At 45.3% G+C, this 22,130-nt stretch overlaps 1 protein-coding gene across 3 annotated transcripts in view; it reads left to right on the top strand.

Annotated features, from left to right (window-relative positions):
* The window catches only part of LOC145341334 (caM kinase-like vesicle-associated protein), a 163,541-nt gene extending 154,339 nt beyond the window's left edge, over positions 1–9,202 (top strand). For 2 of the 3 annotated variants that reach the window (XM_080186249.1, XM_080186250.1), the window contains exons 10-11: positions 1,886–1,982; positions 8,359–9,202. In XM_080186249.1, coding sequence (XP_080042375.1) covers positions 1,886–1,982; positions 8,359–8,625 — 364 coding nt within the window. In that variant the 3' untranslated portion in view covers positions 8,626–9,202. The remainder of the gene's footprint in view (positions 1–1,885; positions 1,983–8,358) is intronic. The other variant, XM_080186251.1, reaches the window with a different exon arrangement.
* Positions 9,203–22,130: the final 12,928 nt, after the last annotated feature.

The raw sequence follows: 22,130 nt of genomic DNA, 5'->3' as shown, positions 1-22,130 counted from the left end.
AATACTCCTGGAAACAATCAGAGTTAATTTGTTCAAATCGAAACATCCCAATGAATGATCATTTCAACTTGGACCATGAATTTCTTCTCTCCCCAAGGATAGCTTGACCTGTGGGGGGGTTTCCTGCATTATTCAGTTTTTATTTTGGATATATCAAAACGTTTTAATTTTTCTTTAAGAACTCTGACTTGAGTATTGCTGATAAAAGACACATGTTGTCGAAGTTTTTCATCGTGTACTCATCTGGACAGTTCGCAAGATTCATACTTCATGAGAAGAGAGTGCTGATTGATCGGAATGTGGACTATGATTGGCAGAGCAGAATATGGACTATGATTGGCAGAGATATTGTCATGGAGAATGCACCAGGTTACTCATTATTGACAGTTAACTGCCTATTATGAGTATGCTAAGATTTAACCCAGAGGGAATAGGTATAAGTTGAGAGGGGAAAGATTTAAAAGGGACCTGAGGGGCAAACTCTTCACGAAGAGGGTGGTGCTTATGTGGAATGAGCTGCCAGAGAAACTGGTTGAGGCAGGTACAATAGTAACATTTAAAAAGCATTTAGGTAAGTACATGTGTCATAAGTCAGGTCCGATACCTCAACACGTTCTATGAAACTCACATGACCTGTAATGTTTTGTGTTGATTTTGGCTAGGACGAACGTGAGAGATTTCACTCCAGGTGTGAGTCAACTGACCCACGAGGAGCTTTTATCAAAAACAAAGTTTAATTAAGAATATTGTTGACATGTACAGTAAGACAATTTGCAAGAACTTTTAACAATTACAAACAAGAAACACAACAACCATGATAATGTATAACCCCAAAGAAAATATCTCTAATGTGTTCCAACCAAAGCCAATATCCAATACATAAACCCCTCCAACTAAACACAATACAGCACAGGTTAATGCCCACTTCCTACAGGAATCCAGCCTCTTGGGCTGAATGCTGAAAACTTCTTGTGAAGAAACTCAGAAGAGGTTGTAATCGAATCATTTTCCCAAAACGCTGCTTCTTTAAGGCAGGAGGCAATAGGCCTCTCCTTCAATGAACTGGTAATAGTTTCAGAACCAATCAAAGAAAAGAACAAGGAGAGAGAGATTGCTTCTTAGCTTCCTACTAAACTGCTTCCAACACACTCCCCAAAGCAAAACTGAAAACCTAAAGGGAAAAAACTCCTATCAGCTGACTGCCACAGCTTAGCTCCACCCCCAATGACATCACTGAAACTATAAGTTGCATGATTTTAAAAAAACTTTCTTAAAGGTACACTCACATGGCACATGGATGGGAAAGGATTAGAGGGATATGAGCCAAACACATGCAGTTGGGATTAGCTGAGAGGGCACCATGGTCGGCATGAACCAGTTGGGCTGAAGGGCCCGATTCTGTGCTCTATTGTTCTATGACTCTATGTTCTATGACAACCAATTTCAAATCATCAAATGTGTAAGATCATATGTACACATGTAAGAAGCTATGTATGATAATACACAGGACCCTGTTCTTTGCGGATGGAAAGCACAGGTGCACACATTGTTGCTGTTCCAAATGAACAAAATAGGGGCTAGCCATTCACTGGCTCATTCTCCAGGTCAATACTTTGACCAATCAGAGTCAACCTATCTGGCTTCAATTTCACCAAAGCTTGGCAGTTAACTGTCAGCCATCAGTCAACTAGTGCATTCTCCATGGCGACACCTCTACCAATCAGAGTCCACTTGCCAACGAATCAGCACTCTCTTCCCGTGAAGAATAAATTGTTGTTGCATGTATAATTTGGAATTCTTGCGAATGTTCTGAAGATGGGAATTTTCGATATGCGCCTTTCTTTTTCAGCAATACTCAAACTCTGATTTATTTCTCCCCACCCAGGATTTCTGGAAATGCAGCTTCAGACAAGAACATCAAGGATGGCGTCTGTGCTCAGATTGAGAAAAACTTTGCCAAAGCGAAATGGAAGGTACTTGAAGTAAATACCATTTTTACTGCCTTTAACCACTTGTTCCATGATCCATCGTGCTGGCAGATTTTTTTTGTGTTTGTGGTCAGGAATGTTCTCATTTTTACCCATACCCATTCGGTCAGTCCGACGTGTCCATCACTTTCTGGTCCAACAAGAGCAGAAAAGCAAAATAGTGTCTCAGACAATACCAGACTCCTGAACCAAACAGTGATGCTGGATCCATAATCTGATGGACACAAGCTCCATGGTGCTGTCATCTCATAATGTAGTGTACTGAAGGAGTGCTGCGTTAGGGGGTTTGCCACCCTTTGGATGGGGCAATGGGCTACAGCCCCATTTGAAAAGTTTAAAATAGGTTCAAGGTGAGGGGCAGGAGGTTTAGGGGGGATGTGAAGAAAAGCTTTTTTAGCCAGAGGGTGATGACGGTCTGGAATGCGCTGCCTGGGAGAGTGATGGAGACAGATCGCCTCACATCCTTTAAAAGTACCTTGATGAGCATAACTCAAACTAGAGGGCACAGCCTCAAAATAAGCGGGGGGGGGGGCGGTGGGGGCAGTTTAGAACAGAGTTGAGGAGGAACTTCTTCTCTCAGAGGGTAGTGAATCTCTGGAATTCTCTGCCCATTGAAGTGGTGGAGGCTACCTCGTTGAATATGTTTAAGTCACAGGTAGATAGATTCCTAATCAATAAGGGGATTAAGGGTTATGGTGAGCAGGCGGGTAAGTGGAACTGATCCACTTCAGATCAGCCATGATCTTATTGAATGGCGGGGCAGGCTCGAAGGGCTAGATGGCCGACTCCTGCTCCTATTTCTTATGTTCTTATAATATTCAGGGCTATGGGCCAAGTGCTGGCAGATGGGATTAGGTGGGAGTTCAGGTGTTTCTAGTGTGCCGATGCGCATGCAATGGGCCGAAAGGCCTCTCCTGCGCTGTATGATTCTCTATTAGCATCGCAAGTAGGCTGGCATTAACGCTGCAATGAAGCTACTATGAAAATCCTCTAGTCGCCACTCTCTGGTTCGGGTACACTGAGGGAGAATTTAGCATGGCCAATGCACCTAATCAGCACGTCTTTTAGACTGTGGGAGGAAACCAGGGCACCCAGAGGAAACCCACACAGACACGGGGAGAATGTGCAGACTCCACAAGGATAGCGGCCCTAGCCAGGAATCGAACCCGGGTCCCCGGCACTATGAGGCACTGTGTCACCGTGCTCCCCCTAGTTTTTTAGGTTGGTTCAGGTAATTAATTCATGCGATGGAAAGATCTACAATTATTGCCCATCCCTAACAGGAGAGGGAAGGAAATCTGCTGTCCTTACCCAGTCTGGCCTACACGTGACTCCAGAGCCACAGCAATGTGGTTGACTCTCAACTACCCTCGGTCAGCTAGGGTTGGGCAATAAATACTGGCCAGCTAGTGACCCCATGTCCCACGAATGAATAAATTTTAAAAAAGTAATTTCAGTGAACAGTTAAAGTCAATCACATTGCAATGGGTCTAGTGTCAGACACAGATCAGGGAGTCAGATACCTTTCCTAACGACATCAGCAAACCAGATTAGATTTGTTTTTTTTTTAAACAACAATCCATTAGTTTCATGGCAACCAATACTGAGGTTAGCTTTTTTTTTAATTCCAGGTTTATTTAATGAAATTAATTTAAATGCCATAACTGCCATGGTAGGATTTGAACACATGTCTCCAGATCATTAGCCCAGCCCTCAGGATTACTCATCCAGGAACCATAATCTTGACCCTACAAAGGTAGAAACACCGCTTCTCGAGCTTTTAGCTAAGATCAAGCATCAGAGCAGACCAAGGTGGGGAGTGACGTCTTATCCACTCAGCTTGGATCTTGTTTCTTCCTGTTGTGGGGAACCATGAACTGGATTCAGTTGAATTTTTAACTTGTTTTTTGGAACAAGCGAGGAATGGATTTCATAGAATCCCTACAGTACAGAAGGAGACCATTTGGCCCATTGAGCTTATACTGACTGCAATCCCAACCAGGCCCTATTCCCCTAACCCCACATATTTACCCTGCTAATGTCCTGACACTAGGATCAACTTAGCATGGCCAATTAACCTAACCCTCACATCTTTGAACCCTGGGAGTAAACCAGAGTACCCGGAGGAAACCCACGCAAACACGGGGAGAACATGCAGTCTCAATACAGACAGTGACCGAGACCGGAATTGAACCTGATGCCCTGGCGCTGTGAGGCAATATTTATAACCACTGTGCCACCATGCCTTTGGGCTTGAGTTAGTGATTTTTGCCCAGTCCACATCGAGCACTGGCTTTATAACTTTAAGGATGGAGCAATTATTTTTGAAAAACCCTAAAGGATTGGTGTTGAAAGTGCCATGGTAGAAGAACATTTAACTCTCATAGAACCCTACAGTGCAGAAGGAGGCCATTTGGCCATCGTGTCTGCACCAACCACAATGCCACCCAGGTCCTATCCCCATAACCCATTAGCTAGTCCCCCTAAGACTAAGGGGCAATTTAACATGGCCAATCCACCTAACCCACACACCTTTAGACTGTGGGAGGAAACTTACATTAGCTAGTCCCCCTAAGACTAAGGGGCAATTTAACATGGCCAATCCACCTAATAACAGTAAAAAGTCTGACAACACCAGGTTTTAGTCCAACCTATTTATCTATTAATCCTATTAATTAAACCTATTAATCCACCTAACCCACACACCTTTAGACTGTGGGAGGAAACTGGAGCACCCGGAGGAAACCCACACAGACACAGGGAAAATGTGCAAATTCCACACAGAGAGTGACCCAAACCGGGAATCGAACCTGGGTCCCTGGTGCTGTGAGGCAGCAGTGCTAACTACTGTGCCACCATGCCACCCTCGCATGGGATTCCAGCCAATACTCTTCCTTCACATACACCACAAGGAAAGGTCTTGGTCATTCATCTCATTGCTTTCTTGGGATGAAAAATCCCTTTCAAATTGAGGTGTGGAGGAATTTCTCCAGTCAGAGAGTTTGGTGAATCTATGGAATTCATTGCCACAGAAGGCTGCGGAGGCCCCATCGAAGTGACGCAGGTTTCCCAGCAGTTCTCCAACTGGTGGGTGGGACTCACTTTGGGAATGTTAAATCTGTATTCCTTAAATGGAGAAAGACTGCAGAAAGTTAACACACAAAGAGATTTGAGGGTCCTCGTGCCTAAACCACAAAAAGCAAGCTCGTAAATTCAGCAGGTAATAAGGAAGGCAAATGGAATGTTTGCCTTTATTTCAAAGAGAATGGAGTAGAAGAATAGGGAAGTCTTGCCACACACTAGGAATATTGTGAGCAATTTTGGTCCCCCTTATCTGAGGAATGATATACCAGCATTGGAGGCAGTCCAGACCAGATTCACCGGGTGCTTCTGGGTACAGAAGGATTTTCTTATGAGGAGAGGTTGAATGGGTTGGGCCTGTATTGAACTGAGTTTAGAAGAATGAGAGATAATCTTACTGAGACATTGAGGATTCTCAGGGGTCTTGACAGAGTAGCTGCTGAGAGACTGTTTCATGAGAACATCAGAACATAAGAACTAAGTCTCCCTTGGGGGAGAATCTCGAACCGGAGGGAATAATTTCAGAGTAAGGGGTTTTCCATTTAAGACATAGATGAGGAGGAATTTCTTCTCTCAGAGGGTAGTGAAGCTGTGGAATTCTTTCCCGCTGGGTCATTAAGTATGTTCAAGAGGCGGACAGATATTAATCAAAGAAAAATACAGCACAGGAACAGGCCCTTCAGCCCTCCAAGCCTGTGCTGGTCATGATGCCCAAGCTAAGCTACCAAAAAACCTTCCGCCCCTACTCAGTCTGTATCCCGCTATTCCCTCCCTATTTGTGTACCCATCCAGATGCCTCTTAAATATTACTAATGTGCCTGCTTCCACACCTCCTCTGGCAGCCCATTCCAGGCACCCACAACTCCCTGCATGAAAAACCTACCTTGCACATCTCCTTTAAACTTTCCCCCTCTAACCTTGAACCTGTGCCCCCTTGTAATTGACACGTTCACCCTGGGGAAAAAGCCCCTGACTATCCACCCTGTCTATGCCTTTTGTAGCCCTCTATCAGGTCTCCTCAGCCTCCGTCTTTCCAATGAAAACAATCCCAGCTTATTCAACCTCTCCTCATAGCCAACACCCTCGAGACCAGGCAACACCCTGGTGAACCTTCTTTGAACTCTCGCCAAAGTTTCCACGTCCTTCTAGTAGTGTGGTGACCAGAACTGCGCACAATACTCCAAAGGCAGCCTACCAAAGGTTTCGTATAGCTGCAATGTGATTTCCCAACTCCTGTACTCAATACCCCAGCTGATGAAGGCAAGCATGCCCTATCCCTTCTTAATCACCTTGGCCACTGCATTGCCACTTTTAGGGAATTGTGGGAAATCAAGGGTTATGGGGATGAAATGGGAAATTGGAGTTGAGGATTATCACATCAGATCAGTCATGACCTCGTTGAATGGCGGAGCAGACTCAATGGGCCGAATGGCCTACTTCTGCTCCTATATCATCATGTCATCCCAATGAATTAAGCAGCTTTCTTGTGAGCGAGGGATGCATTCTGTAAATGGGCAAAGACATTTCATCCCAAAAAGAAACTGATGCAAGATGTGAAAATCACCCATCTATGACTCAGATGGCTTGCAATGTCAATATTAGATTCCCTGTGTTTACAGCAATAAACTGTTAGGAAGCGTTTATGAGGGAACAGGTGGTTGGAAGAGATTGAGGAAAGTTAAATGCATTTTTGCTGACTCCCTTTTGTTACTCTTTGACGTACTGTGATTTAATGATGCCACGCACAAAGTGTTGAGTTCAAAGGCAGGATTAGTATGAGGAGTAGAAGGGTCATATAGACTCAAAACGTTAGCTCTGTGTCTCTCTCCACAGATGCTGCCAGACCTAGAATCATAGAACCCTACAGTGCAGAAAGAGGCCCTTTGGCCCATCGAGTCTGCACCGAACACAATCCCACCCACATATCCCTACATATTTACCTGCTAATCCCCCTAACCAATGCAACTCAGGACACTAAGGGGCAATTTTAGCATGGCCTATCAACCTAACCTGCACATCTTTGGACTGTGGGAGGAAACCGGAGCACCCGGAGAAAAGCCACGCAGACACGAAGAGAATGTGCAAACTCCACGCAGACAGTGACCCAAGCCGGGAATCAAACCCAGGTTCTGGAGCTGTGAAGCAGCAGTGCTAACCACTCTGCTACCGTGCCACCCTACTGAGTCATTCCAGTATTTTCTGTTTTTATATTAGCATGAGGAGCGTGGGCGAGACTTTGCAGCCAGAATCTTATCACCGTTCATGCCGACGGGACTTTCCCACCCCGTTGCAGCGAACGGAGATTTGGCTGGGCGCCAAATTCTCCGACCTCGCTTCAGCAGCAGCACGGCATGAACAGCAGGTAGGATGGCGCCCTGTATGTGGTACTCATACTGCAACATTGACGTGTGGTGTACCTGAGCGCACATTTTAGGCTCATTATGCACACTTGATGACACGTTGTTGTGGTGTGTTGACTTTATTATTTAAAGTAAGAGAGCGAACTAGGAGGACCAAGCAGACCAACATGCCCTGGAAGAAAGTGGGGAAGATGCCCCCCCTCGTCCTCCCACACCTCCGCCGCTCCCCCCCCCCCCCATGGTATCTTTGCTCCAGAGTAATCTTGCTCAAGTTTGAGTAGGGAATGCTTATGAAAACCCAAATAAATATGAGAGGGGGCTCCATGAGAAGATCATTCCAGAGGATGGTGAGCCTATGGGATTCTCAACCACAGAAGGGATGTTGTTTCTTCTGGCTGGGTGGGATGGGGTGGAGCGGGGTGGTGTAGAAGAAGGGGTCACTGTCTCAGGATATGGGGTACCTCATTTAGGACTGAGATGAGGAGAAACACCTTCACTCAGAGGCTGGTAAACCTGTAGAATTCTCAACCACGGAAGGGATATTATTTTCCCCTAGCTGGGGTAGAGTGAAAGGAGGGGTACGGCAGGGAGTCTAGAAGAAGAGGTCACTATCTCTGGATACGGGGCACCTCATTTAGGACTGAGATGAGGAGAAAGGTGTTCACTCAAGGCTGGTGAACCTGTGGAATTCTCAGAAGGCCGTGGTGGCCAAGTCATTGAATGCATTCAAGGAGGAAATGGGTAGATTTCTCGATTCGAAAGAGGGTACGGGGAGAGTGTGCGAGGATGGTGCTGAGTTAGAGGGTCAGCCATGATCATGCTGAACTGTGGAGCAGGCTCGACGGGCCGAATGGCCCGCTCCCTGCTCCTGTTTTCCGCCTTTTCTACATTTCCTCTGTTTGTTTTTTTTTTGCATTCCTGTCGCGCAGAAAGCGGTGAGAGTGACGACGATCATGAAACGCCTGCGGGCGCCCGAACAGAGCGAGACGGCCGCCAACCCCCCAGCCGCCGCGGCGACCCCCGCTCCGTCAGGCGAGCCCGAGAGCAAGGCGGCGAGCGGCACCCTGCTGCCGGCCAGCCAGACGGACAACTCTGCCAAGGTGGGGGTGACGGCCGAGGCCTCCCCCAGGTGTAACGGAGAAGCGGCCAGCCCTCACAAACCGGCCGCTGAAGCGTGGGAGGAACAAAACGGCTGAATTCCGATGGCTCGCGCAGGGAAACCACTGTACAAAATTCAAAACAAAAAGTCTAAAATTTTTAAAAGTTACAAAACTGGCAGGCACGATCAAAGCGATCATACATACATTAACAAAAATAAACAAATTGAAGTACAATTCAGTTACGATAATTGCCGCAGTTAGTTCCAGCAAGGCATGTATTAATAAGTTTGTGAAATTTGAAGCAATAACTTGGCATGTGTGAATATTGTCTTTACTGAAGCGAATCTAGAATGGGCAATAGGGAGAGAGCATTGGAGCCAAAATTAGAGCCTGCCAATCATCTTCTTTGCCCACAACACACCAACGCCACACACAGGTCGACTATTGTTTCTTTTCAATAAAAAAACTATTTCAACTCCTGCTTTTTCTCCCCCTTTAAACCCACAATTTCTCTTCATTTGCCCGATCGCAAACCCCGACTCTGAAACTGTCTAGGGTTAGACCTGCTTGGATCAGTTTCGTATCGTGTTTTGAGTGGAACCGCTGCCTTTGCATCTAAGGGTCGCGTTTCCAAGGTAGTGCTTCTGACCAGGTGCCCCCCAACTCCCCCACCATTCCCCGCCACCCCAAACCACCTCCCCCCCCCACCCCCACAAGTGCATGTGCCGGGATATTATGTCGCTAAGCCCCTGATTTTCAGTCTAATAAAATGAGTGGGCTTGATCACCATTTTCCAATCTCCCCAGCGATTCCGAGAGGTGTAGGTCACTGGTATGGTGACCGGCGAACCTACAGCAATGTTCCAGGTTTGAATCCCAAGCACAGCAGCCGGTTCAATTCGGGTTCTGAAATCAACCTCAGCCAACGTTCCTGCGCTGTAATTTTTCCTTGTTCTTTGTTCTGACATCGCTGAGCTGCAGAACCCCCGACCCAGCCTTCTTTACAGCTGGGTGAGGGACCCTCTCAGTAAAGCTGTGAAGACGAGACCTCAGACTCTCCAAGATCCTCTGGAAATTAAACCCATCCTTGTACGATACATCAAAAACTTGAGTTCCTGTAGCCAGCAGCACTCACCTTTACACAGCACATTGCGATTTGTAATCCAAGTCCTATCCCACTGAATGAAATTACACTTTCCTCTTGTTAGTTGTCCAATTCTTCATCCCAGTGCCCAATTATTACGCCAACCACTTAAGACAAAAGATTTGGAGCCCTCAATTATCTTTCTGTTTCCCTGGTCGTGGCCAGCGTTTGGGCTTTGCTGTGTAACATGATCATAACCGAACCTTATATTAACACAAGGCCGGGATTCTCTGACTTCGCCCACGGCTAGGATTGTCCAGTCCCGCTGCTGTGAATGGAGATTTGGCTGAGCGCCGAATTTTCCATTCTCGCTGGCAGCGGCGGTGAGGCGAGACCGGCCAGTGAATTCCGGCCTCAGGAAATTCTTTAAGCCACAGGTATTCTGCTTTCCCAAACGTCCCTCGAAGCCATGTCCTCCTGCGCTTCAGATTTTTACAGAAAACATTTTTTTTTTGGCAGATGTTCTATGATAGAAAATGTGGGCGGGATTTCGCGGCCTCGCTCGTCCCGAAACCGTAAAATCCCGCCTGAGGTCAACGGGACCTTTCCATGGTCTGCCCCCTTGCCCACTCCGATTCCTGTGGTGGACAGAATGGTATCGTTCTGGCCTGTGTGTTTTTTGAAAGCATTGGGATGGGTAATTGGGCCAGAGAAAGGTCATTTAGAGATTTACAATGACTAGTAGTGGCAAAGCATTATTTTAAGACAATCGTTCCTTTTGCACCTAAATTCTAGACAACTTGTTTGGGAATATTTTAAAGAGTGCCAGTCTGTTGGGGGCCCTGGTACAGATTCATCAAATGTCAGCAAACATGTTTGAAGTATGTGTATATAGCCAGCTGACAAACTGCGGAAGCAACTTTTAAACAACAACTTAAAAAAAAGTTTAAATAGTTTAAAAAAAAGGCTAAATTTGTAACAACGTGTATGTATTTGGAAATATATTTGTTAAAGAGACTAAAATATCCGTGGGAAAAATGTGCAAAGTCTTCTGTGCAATGAAGAAAACAGGACGCACAGGGCAAGGCTGTTGCATGTGGGCAACCTGTAATTTGTACATGTAATTGCATGCTTGTAGTTTTCACGCTTATATTTTGTCACACTAACACGGTGGGGTTAACATGGTGTAATTTCTTGTGTTGTAACATGTAAAATAATTCAAGTCAATTTGAAAAGACGGATTGAACATGGTTGAAGTTTAAACCAGTAATTTGTGCAACTACAGTTTAAAGAAAAGGTATTTTGACTCTTAAGAAAATAAATAAAATTTTAAAACTTGTCTTTCCTTGCCCTTCTGGATTTCACACCCGCACATATGCACGCACGCACGCGCACAGTGAGCGGAATTCTCCATCCTCACTTGTCTAAAGGTTGGAAATTCCCACACGACCATCAATGGCTTTTCACATTCTTCGCAACCCGCCCGCTAAAAATTCCTGTGGTGGGCGGGATGGGAGAATTCCAACCATTGTTCCCTTTTTCCTCTCCCTCTCCTTCCTTCCTCCTTCAACCATGCTTTCTTCCCTCATGCTTGCCCCCCCCCCCCCATTCATCCAGAACCGTGTTCAGAATGGCTTGCATGAGATTGATGCTCATGGGAGAGCAGGGAAACTCTGCACTGCCCTCCCCCACCCCCTCCTCTTCCCCTCTGTTTGAGCAGAAAGAGCAACTTTGATATATACAATCAGGTGCTCATGATTCCCTCATTCCCTTTATGTTGCAGGGTTTTTGAGTGTTCAGCCTTTTAATTTATGTCAACTTTGTTCCCCTTGAAAAGTCAGACCAAGTCATGGAGATTTCTGTTGTTTAATCAAGCTATATATCCAGGATGCTGGAAGGTCAGTTGCAGAGAGCCAGTGCCCAGAATATAGCCACACACAAAGAGATATAATTTAAAATTTGATTACAGGTCATTAACATTTACCAATCAAGGTATATCAATTATCTCTATACACTCACTATCGATTATGCATAAGATACAAATGTTAAAACCAGTCAGGACCATGACATGCCTATTTAATTATAATATCCAAACCTTTGATCATGTTAGCTGACCATTTTACAAATCTGAATTTGTAGGTACCAACTACATCTCCCATGTCCAGATGTCTGATTTAATGAATTCTGTCAGATTAAGGGCCTTTGTTAGATAAACAAACTATATCCTATGGTTTCCTTCCTTGTAACCAGTACTTGACACTTATCTGGGGGTCAACTTTAATATGAAAAAAAACCTCTGGTTTCTGTCACAGCAGCTTATGTGATTTTTAAACACATATGATTATTAAACCTTTCAGTAATCTGAACCCCGCTCCACCCACCAGATTGAGTAGAAAGAGTAACTTTCACATTAACAATCAGGTGTTCTTGACTCTTCACATCCTTTATAATGTTTCAAAATGATGATTTCCAACCTCCTGCGTGGTTCCATAGAAGCTGAGGATACTTAGTGAGCTAAAACATGCAACCACCTTTGGAGATAATAGGGCCTGAAAACGTTTAGTGACCCATATCATTTTGTGTGAGACCACATCACTCACCATAAAGTGTAAAATAATGCAACTGTTCCATTACCTAAAATTACAGGTGCAAATTATCCCCCTCTGTTTCCCCTCCTAAATTTACCACCTCAGGGACATGACTCAGTTCCTTAGGAACTGGCTATCTTCATGTAACCATTCTTTATGTGTGCGTCCAGACAGTGAGGGTCAACAGTCAATGTAGTTATTTAATCTACGAATATTGATCCCAATATTGTCCTTATCCATCACCTCTCCCAGATAATGATCATGAGGGGGAACCCTGGTTCTCATTATTCCTGTTCTCACTGGTCTAGAGTGCTAATTATCACACTCTTAATGTCATTCTGACTGAGATTTTTAACCCAGGAAACACCAAATGAGCTGCAAAAGTTTCCTGCTCTATAGGAATACTTACAGTGCAGGAAGAGGCCATTTGGCCCATCAAGCCTGCATCACAGTCTCATCCTGGTCCTATCCCCATAACCCCACACATTTATCTTACTAATCCCTTTGACATCCCCCTAACACTAACAATATGGCATGGCCAATCAACCTAACCCACATATTTTTGGAATGTGGGAGGAAACCAATGCAGACACGGGGAGAACGTGCAAACTCCACACAGACAGTGAGCCGAGGCCCCTGGCACTGTGAGGTAGCAGTGCTAAGCACTGTTCGGCTTCATGCAACCGTTTATCTTTCTCGAAACAACTTTCTCTGTAAAAAGGGATCGGCTGTCTCATTTTATTCTGTAAAAGTTTTTTTGCGTGTGGTTGGGGTGGGAAGAATCTGCCAGTTCCATGCACGCAGCTGAAGTGACTGATGTTCTTTTGTGTCTAGTACTGCATCTCCTCGCTGTTCAAGAAAAGTTAGGAGACTTGTATTAGTACAGCGCCTTTCACAACAGTAGTACATCCCAAAGCTTGTTAAAGACAATAAAAGTTTTCTGAAGTGTTGTCACTGCTGTAATGTAGGAAATCTCCCAAAAACAGCAATGTGATCATGATGTTATTTGAGAGAGGGGTGCAGTAAGTCACCTGATGAAGGAGCAGCACTCTGAAAGCTCGTGATAAGAAATAAACCTGTTGGACTTTACCCTGATGTTGTGAGACTTCTTACTGTGCCTACCCCAGTCCAACACTGACATCTCTGCATCATTTTTGAGAGGTAAGTAGTGGGCATGACACCATTTGTATGATGCAGGTCAGAAACTCCAAGGTGCCTAACAAAGGTGGTCTAGAACATAAGGTTTGAATTTGACACAGGAGAGCATAAAGTATTTCACTCCAGGTATGATTCAAGCGACCCACTAGGAAGCTCTTATCAACAGCATTTATTTAAGAACACTATAATAAGAAAATTAGCATAACTTTTATCAATTACAGGGAACGCAACAAGGATAGTGTAAACCTTAACAAACAGCCAACTGTAATACTCCAAGCCAAACAACAGCTTCTAAACATACCCCCTCCTTGTCTGCTCACGTGATGCTGGAGTGAACAACTTTTTAAACACTTGCTGTGGATTACGCCTTTGGAAGTTGAGTTAATCCTCTGACTTCCCAGTCCTAAAACTTTCAGAAGATTGAGAGAGAGAGAGAGAGACACTGCTTGTCTCTTACCTCTAGTTAGCAACTCACAGACTGCAGAATTTTAGAACATAGAACATTACAACGCAGTACAGGCCCTTCAACCCTCAATGTTGTGCCAACCCGTGGAACCAATCTAAAGCCCATCTAACCTACACTATTCCAATATCATCCATATGTTTATCCAATGACCGTTTAAATGCCCTTAATGTTGGCGAATCCACTACTGTTGCAGGCAGGGCATTCCATGCCTTTACTACTCTCTGAGTAAAGAACCTACCTCTGACATCTGTCCTATCTCTATCACCCCTCAATTTAAAGCTATTTCCCCTCGTGCTGCCCTTGGATAAGGAACTCAAAACTGCTCACAATATTCCAGGTATGGTCTCACTTCTTTGAGGTAGTTCCTTTGAATCTTTTACAGTCATCCAGCACAGCCGACAGTTTAACATCTCATCCAGAAGGCAGCACAGCCTAGAATGCAGCATTCGCTCAGTACTGAAGTGTCAGCCGAGATTACCTGCTTAATTCTCCGCGGTGGGATTTGGATCTGTAACCTTGTTGACTCAGATACAAAAGAGTGCTATATCCCTGAACCATGGCTGACATTAGAATACAAATCCCTGAACACAAAAAACATCCAACTCCTGTCTGTTCAGTCCATCTATAGTCATAAAAGGAGGCCTTAGCTTAATCACCTCTCAATTGGAGCATGAGAGGTGATAGCCTAGTGGTATTATCGCAAGACTATTAATCCAGAAATTCAGCTAAGGTTCCAGGGACCCGGGTTCATAGAATCATAGAAATCCTACAGTGCAGAAGGAGGCCATTAGGCCCATCAAGTCTGTACCACAATCCCACCCAGGTGGCACGGTAGCACAGTGGTTAGCACTGATGCTTCACAGCTCCAGGGTCCTGGGTTCGATTCCTGGCTCGGGTCACTGTCTGTGTGGAGTTTGTACATTCTCCTTGTGTCTGCGTGGGTTTCCTCCGGGTACTCCGGTTTCCTCCCACAGTCCAAAGATGTGCGGGTTAGGTTGATTGGCCGTGCTAAGAAATTACCCCTTAGTGTCCAGGGATGTGTAGGTTAGAGGGATTAGTGGGTATAATATGTAGGGATATGGGGGTAGGGCCTGGGTGGGATTGTGTTGGTGCAGACTCAATGGGCCGAAGGGCCTCTTTCTGCACTGTAGGGTTCTATACTATCCCCATAACCCCATGCATTTACCCTAGTTAGTCTCCCTAACACTAAGGGTCAATTTAGCATGGCCAATCCACCTAACCAGCATGTCTTTGGACTGTGGGAGGAAACCAGAGCATCCAGAGGAAACCCATGCAGATATGGGGAGAATGTGCAAACTCCACACAGACAGGGACCATAGCTGGGAAGCGAACCTGCGCCCCTGGCACTGTTAAGCAGCAGTGCTAACCATTCCGCCAGCGTGCCACCAAATCCCATCACGGCAGATCGTGGAATTGAATTCAATAATTTGAATTAAGAATCTACCAATGGTTATGAAATCATTGTTGATTGTCAGGAAAAACCTGGTTCACTAATGTCCTTTAGGGAAGGAAATCTGCCATCCTTACCTGGTCTGGCCTACATGTGACTCCAGAGCCACAGCGACATGGTTGACTCTCAACTGCCCTCCAATGGCAAGTGGGGATGGGCAATAAATGCTGGCCAGCCAGCGATGCCCATGTCCCACAAATGAATAAAAAATAACAATTCAGGCAAGGAAGCACTGTCTCAATGTTGGAGATATCCAGATTGAAGAAAGCTAGGTTACAAAAGTAGAGCTTTGCTATTTGTGTGCAAAGTTTCTTTTAATGCTTGGTTTTAGTTTTCCTTTTGCTGTCAAGAACCTTAAAATAACATCCAAACGCCCCTGGGGTGAACGCCAGCACTGCTCTGATGAAGATGGTAGTAGAGTTGCGATATTATTAACAGTAAAAGGAGTGGTGCGTAGGGAATTGAAGATCCCGATATTAAAAACAGAAATGACAAAGTTGGTCACAGGGCTCCTTGAGGATGCTGGCTTGTGAAGAGTTTTACCAGCCACCAGGTGAGATTCCTACAGACACAGGAAAGGAGCTATGACAATGTCACAACTTGTGCTCCAGGAAGCTTTTCAAACATCTTATGGCAAGTCCTGCTGTGTCGCCATATTGCTCGAATCAAAAAGGCAAGGCTGTTTTTGATGCTTTAACTGTTAATGTAGATGAATGCACGAATGTCAAAGGAGGAGGTGGTCATACATTGGAGGTCCCTGAGTGTAACAAAGGGAGGCACCTATACAGGGAGCAGTAAGGATAGTAAAGGGGAGGGGGGCGACCTTGATGGAGGCAAGGCCATGAATGTGAAAGATAAAAGAGATTGTTTCAGAAGATCAGACTCTTAATCTGCTGCACTCCACTCTGGCCAACAGATTTCGGCTGTAAGGGTGAAATGACCAAAGCCAGAGAATAGGTTCCCCAGAACCAATCCCACAATATCCTGAATTTAAATAGACCATGGGCATGATTCCTGGGGCTTCTCCAATCTAGTTTGAAGTTTTTTCTTAAAGTTTATTCATTAGTGTCAAACTAATTAACATTAACACTGCAATGAACTTACTGTGAATATCCCCGAGTCGCCACACTCCGGTGCCTGTTCGGGTACACTGAGGGAGAATTTAGCATGGCCAATCAGCACATCTTTCAGACTGTGGGAGGAAACCAGAGCACCCAGAGGAAATCCACACAACAGAGGGGGAGAACGTGAAGACTCCACACAGACAGTGACCCAAACGCGGGAATTGAACCTGGATCCTGGTGTTGTGAGGCAGCAGTGCTAACCACTGTGCCACCATCTATCACTATTATGTCAGAAAACAAAGACTTGCGGTTATGCAGTGCCTTTAACCACCACCAGACATCACAAAGCACTTTACAGACAATGAAATACTTTGTGAAGTGTGGTTATTGCTGTAGTGTGGGAAAAATGATGATGAATTTGTGTTCAACGAACTTCCACAAGTAATTATGACCGGATAATCTGTTAATGACTTGATTGAGGGCGAAATAGTGGTCAGGACACTGGGGATAAATCTCCCACTCTGCCTTAAAACAGCACCATAGGGCCCTTCACACCCACCACGGAGACAGATCGGTTACATTCAAGTACTGGAGTGGGGACTGAACCCACAAACTTCTGAATCAGAGGTAAGAGAGCGATCCATTGAACAATCCTGAGAGAAAGCTGCAGGCTCTCTTAGCCAACTAATGAAACATGGCACAGAAGCAGGAGGGCCACCTGCAAGAGGACAGGTTCCGTTTAAAAAGATTTTTTGTTCACCTGTTTTCAACAAAGTTTAGGATGCCATAGCAGTGAGAGAATTCTCAAATAGAATTCTGTCAATCACAAATGCCACGCTGTGTCTAATCATTGGAAAGAGGGGAAGGGCAGAAGTAGCTGCTTCATTCTGCTTTAACGTGGGCGGCACGGTAGCACAGCGGTTAGCACTGCTGCTTCACAGCTCCAGGGGCATGGGTTCGATTCCCGGCTCGGGTCACTGTCTGTGTGGAGTTTGCATCTTCTCCTCGTGTCTGCGTGGGTTTCCTCCAGGTGCTCCGGTTTCCTCCCACAGTCCAAAGATGTGCAGGTTAGGTTGATTGGCCATGTTAAAAATTGCCCTTTAGTGTCCTGAGATGCTTAGATTAGAGGGATTAGCGGGTATAATATGTAGGGATATGGGGGTAGGGCCTGGGTGGGATTGTGGTCGGTGCAGACTCGATGGGCCGAAGGGTCTCTTTCTGCACTGTAGGGTTCTATGATTCTATAATATCTGGGCCCTGTTGACATTGTTGGTGCTGGAGGCTGGGGAGGAGAGGGAAAGGTGGAGGTGGGAGGAATGAAAGGAATTTGATTCTCGATTAAACCAACACAAATGCTTCACCAAGTACCAAACCTAACCTTAGGCCAGCCAGCTTTTCGAGTCTGGATGACTCTTGGTTAGAGTTCTGACAAAGAGACATCCTGACTTGAAGTGTTCTCTTTCCACAGATGCTGTCAGACCTGCTGAGATTTTCCAGCATTTTCTGTTTTTGTTTCAGATTCCAGTGTCTGCAGTAATTTGTCTTCAGCTTTTTTTTATAGAATCCCTGCAGTGCAGGAGGCCAGTTGGTCCATCAAGCCTGCACCAACAAGAATCACACCCAGGCCCTATCCCCATAACCCCACATATTTACACTGCTCATCCCCCTAACCTACACATCTTTAGACACTAAGGAGCAAATTAGCATAACCAATCCACATAACCTGCATATTTTTGGACGCTAAGGGGCAATTTAGCATGGCCAATCCACCTAATCTACACAACTTTGGAGTGTGGGAGCAAACCGGAGCACCTGGAGGAAACCCATACAGACACGGGGAGATGTGCAAACTCCACACAGTCACCTGAGGCCAAAATTGAACCCAGGTCCTTGGCACTATGAAGCAGCAGTGCTAATCACTGTGCGTACGTTTGTATATTTTATATCAGGGATCCACGCAGAGATGACACTGGTTTCTATGCGTAAAACAGGTTATATTTACAGTACTTTAAAATGTCTGCTGCACATGTCAGCTCCAGCTTCCTGCTTTATCTCCCATTTGTTTACTTTTCTCTGACTCCACATCCAGACTTAACCAATCAAGCACACTGAGCATCAATTCTAAACAGACTCACATAATAAAGCACAGAACAAGTGAACACCACGCACACCAGGGCAAATGACAAGCTTCTGGGACTACCCTAGGCATCTTCAGGAACCCCACAGAAGATAAATCAACGTGTCATTTGGTTTGATTTGAATGTTTTTGTTAATGGGTGATACGATTATCGGAGATGAGGACTTTTTTTGGACATTCGTGGGACATGGGTGTCACTGGCTGATCAGCATTTATTGCCCATCCCCAGTTGCCCTTGAGTGATTGGTACAACTGAGTGGCTTGCTGGGCCATTTCAGAGGGCAGCTGAGGGTCAACCACAATGCTGTGGCTCTGGAGTCATATGTAGGCCAGACCAGGTAAGGACAGCAGATTTCCTTCCTACAGGGATATTAACAAACCAGATGGATTCTTTTCCAACAACCAGTAATGGTTTCACAGTCATTGGTAGATTCTTGATTTTTTTTTAAATTGAGCTCAAATTCCACCATCTGCTGTGGCGGGATTCGAACCCGGGTCCCCAGAACATCAGCTGAGTTTCTGGGTTAATAGTCCAGTGTTAATACCACTAGGCCATCGCCTGGCTTATTAACTGGGGGGAGAGAAGTTAGAGACAGGAGGTCACGTGATGGAATTCCAGTTAGAGTTGGGGGCAACAAGGCAGAGGGGGGGTAACAAGGGAGAGGGGTCTACCAAGCCCCATCTCCCTTGTTACCTTTCTCCTATTATAATATTGCTCTTGTAAACAAGTCTCTTTGCCCTGGTCAGTATTCCTGACCTTTGTCCTATCAATGTTTGGTCACCAAGTACTATTTCGTATTGCTATGAGGCACTTCAGGACATTTTTCGTTTACATGAAAAGTGCAATAAATAGACACGTTTTTATAGAAATAGCAGAGATGAATTATTCATGTATCACCCAACTAAATGTGCGTATACGTTGAGATCCAGCCTTAGAAACAACCTGTCCATAGCAACTAAAAAAAACCTAATACCCAAGAGTGATGATGATTCAGTAGTTGTCATGGTTACAAGTGGCTATATTTTTAATCTTTCGAGTATAGTTATAACGCAGCAGTCCTCCAATGTATGCTGCAAAGCTGTTCATATATTGTGTTCAAAGTTATCATCCCCAACCATTTCTGAAATTGGAATTCTAACGTCAAGCACACTCCAAACTCCATTTTCTCTTAAAGCTTTTGGCATCCTGAGTGCAAAGCTCAAATCCAACGCCAAAAGAAATAAACTGGTGTATCTTTCACGGAAACATAGAAGATAGGACTTGAGAAGCTGAGTTGCAGAGAGAGATTGAATAGGTTAGGACTTTATTCCCTGGAGCGTAGAAGAATGAGGGGAGATTTGATAGAGGTGTACAAGATTTTGATGGGTATAGATAGAGTGAGTGCAAGCAGGCTTTTTCCACTGTGGCTCGAGGAGAAAAACAACAGAGGGCATGGGTTAAGAGTGAAAGGAGAAAAGTTTAAAGGGAATAGTAGGGGGGGGATTCTTCATGCAGAGTGTTGGGAGTGTGGAATGAGTTGCCGGATAAAGTGGTAAATGCGGGGTCACTTTTAACATTGACGAAAAACTTGGACGGGTACGTGGATGAGAGGGGTGTGGAGGGATATGGTCCAAGTGCAGGTCAGTGGGACTAGGGCAAAAAATGATTCGGCACAGACAAGAAGGGCCAAAAGGCCTGTTTCTGAGCTGTAATTTTCTATGGTTCTAGGAGCAGGAGGAGGCCATTTGGCCCTTCGAGCCTGCTCCACCATTCATTACGATCATGGCTGATCATCTAACTCAATAGTCTAGTCCTGCTTTCTCCCCATAACCTTTGATCCCATTTGCTCCAAGTGCTATATCCAGCTGCCTCTTGAATACATTCAATGTTTTGACATCAACTACTTCCTGTGGTAATGAATTCCACAGGCTTACCACTCTGGGTGAAGAAATGTCTCCTCACCTCCATCCTAAATGGCCTACCCTGAATCCTCACACTGTAACCCCTGGTTCTGGACTCCCCCACCATCGGGAAAATCCTCCCTGCATCTATCCTGTCTAGTCCTGTTAGAATTTTATAAGTCTCTATGAGATCCCCCCTCATTTGTCTGAACTCCAGCGAAAACTATCCTAATCTTGTCAATCTCTCCTCATACATCAGTCCCACTATCCCTGGAATCAGCCTGGTAAACCTTCACTGCACTCCCTCAAAAGCAAGAACATCCTTCCTCAGAAACGGAGGCCAAAACTGCACTCAACAGTATGGACTTACCAAGGTCCTGTATAACTTCAACACATTGCTGCTCCTGTACTCAAACCCTCTCGCAATGAAGGCCAACATACCATTTGCTTTCTTCATTGCCTGCTGCACCTCCATGCTTACCTTCAGCGACTGGTGCACAAGGACACTCAGGTCCTGCTGCACACTCCCCTCTCCCAATTTACAGTCTTTCCACTAGTAATCTGCCTCTTTGTTTTTGCTTCCAAAATGAATAATCTCACATTTATTCATTAACGTTTTCATTAACATTGCTTGTAGAACTGACCAGTATGTGGGGTCTGTATGAAGTCAGGTTGCAATGGCAGGAGAGCACTGAGGCTCAGAACAACAGCAACATCAACTTGTATTTATCTTTAATTTGCAAAACATCCCAGAATGTCATCAATAAATATTTGTCACATCGGCAGCACGGTGGCACAGTGCTTAGCACTGCTGCCTCACAGCACCAGGAACTCGGGTTCAATTCCGGCCTCGGGTCACTGTCTGTCTGTAGCTTGTACATTCTCCCCATGCCTACATGGGTTCCCTCTGGGTGCTCCAGTTTCCTCCCACACTCTAAAAATGTGCAGGTGTTGATTGGCCAGGCTAAATCACCCCTAGTGTCAGGGGAATTAGCAGTTTAAATATGTGGGGTTATGGGAATAGGGCCTGGGTGGGATTGTAGTCAGTGCAGAGTCGATGGAATGAATGGCCTCCTTCTGCACTGTAGGGATTCTATGATTGAGCCACAGCAGGAGGTGTCAGGATGGATGATGGAAGGCTTGGTCAAAAAGACATGTTTATATGAACGTCTTAAAGAAGAAAAAGGAGCTGGAGAGAATCATAGAATTACTACAGAGCAGAAGGAGTTCATTCAGCCCATCAAGTCCCACTCTCTAGCAGATTATCTTTCCAAAGTCTACCCACCGCTAATTCCCCTAACCTACACATCTTTGGGACATTAGGGGGCAATTTAGCATGGCTAATCCACCTAACCTGCACATCTTTGTACTGTGGGAGGAAACCAGGGCACCCAGAGGAAACCCATGCAGACATGGGGAGAATGTGCAAACTCTGCACAGACAGTCAGTCACCTAAGGCTGGAATTGAACCCGGGTCCCTGGTGCTGACGTAGCAGTGCTAATCACTGTGCCACCGTGTCAGCGGAGAGGATCCCGGAACATAGGGCATTGGCAATTTAAAACACATCCATCATTGGTAGAGGGACTAAAATCGGTAACGCATAAGAGGCCAGAATTGGAGGAGCACAGAGATCTCTAAGCTTTGTGGGTCTGGGGGAGGTTGCAGACATAGAAAGGGGTAAGAGTACAAGGACTAGGATTTTAAATTGAGATTGTGTTGGACCAGTGTAGGTAAGCCTAGCAGAGAGAGGGA

Source organism: Carcharhinus amblyrhynchos, chromosome 3 (assembly GCF_965287045.1).
Source record: "Carcharhinus amblyrhynchos chromosome 3, sCarAmb.v2.hapA, whole genome shotgun sequence".
NCBI lineage: Eukaryota > Metazoa > Chordata > Chondrichthyes > Carcharhiniformes > Carcharhinidae > Carcharhinus > Carcharhinus amblyrhynchos.
This window is presented reverse-complemented; position numbering and strand designations above follow the sequence as displayed.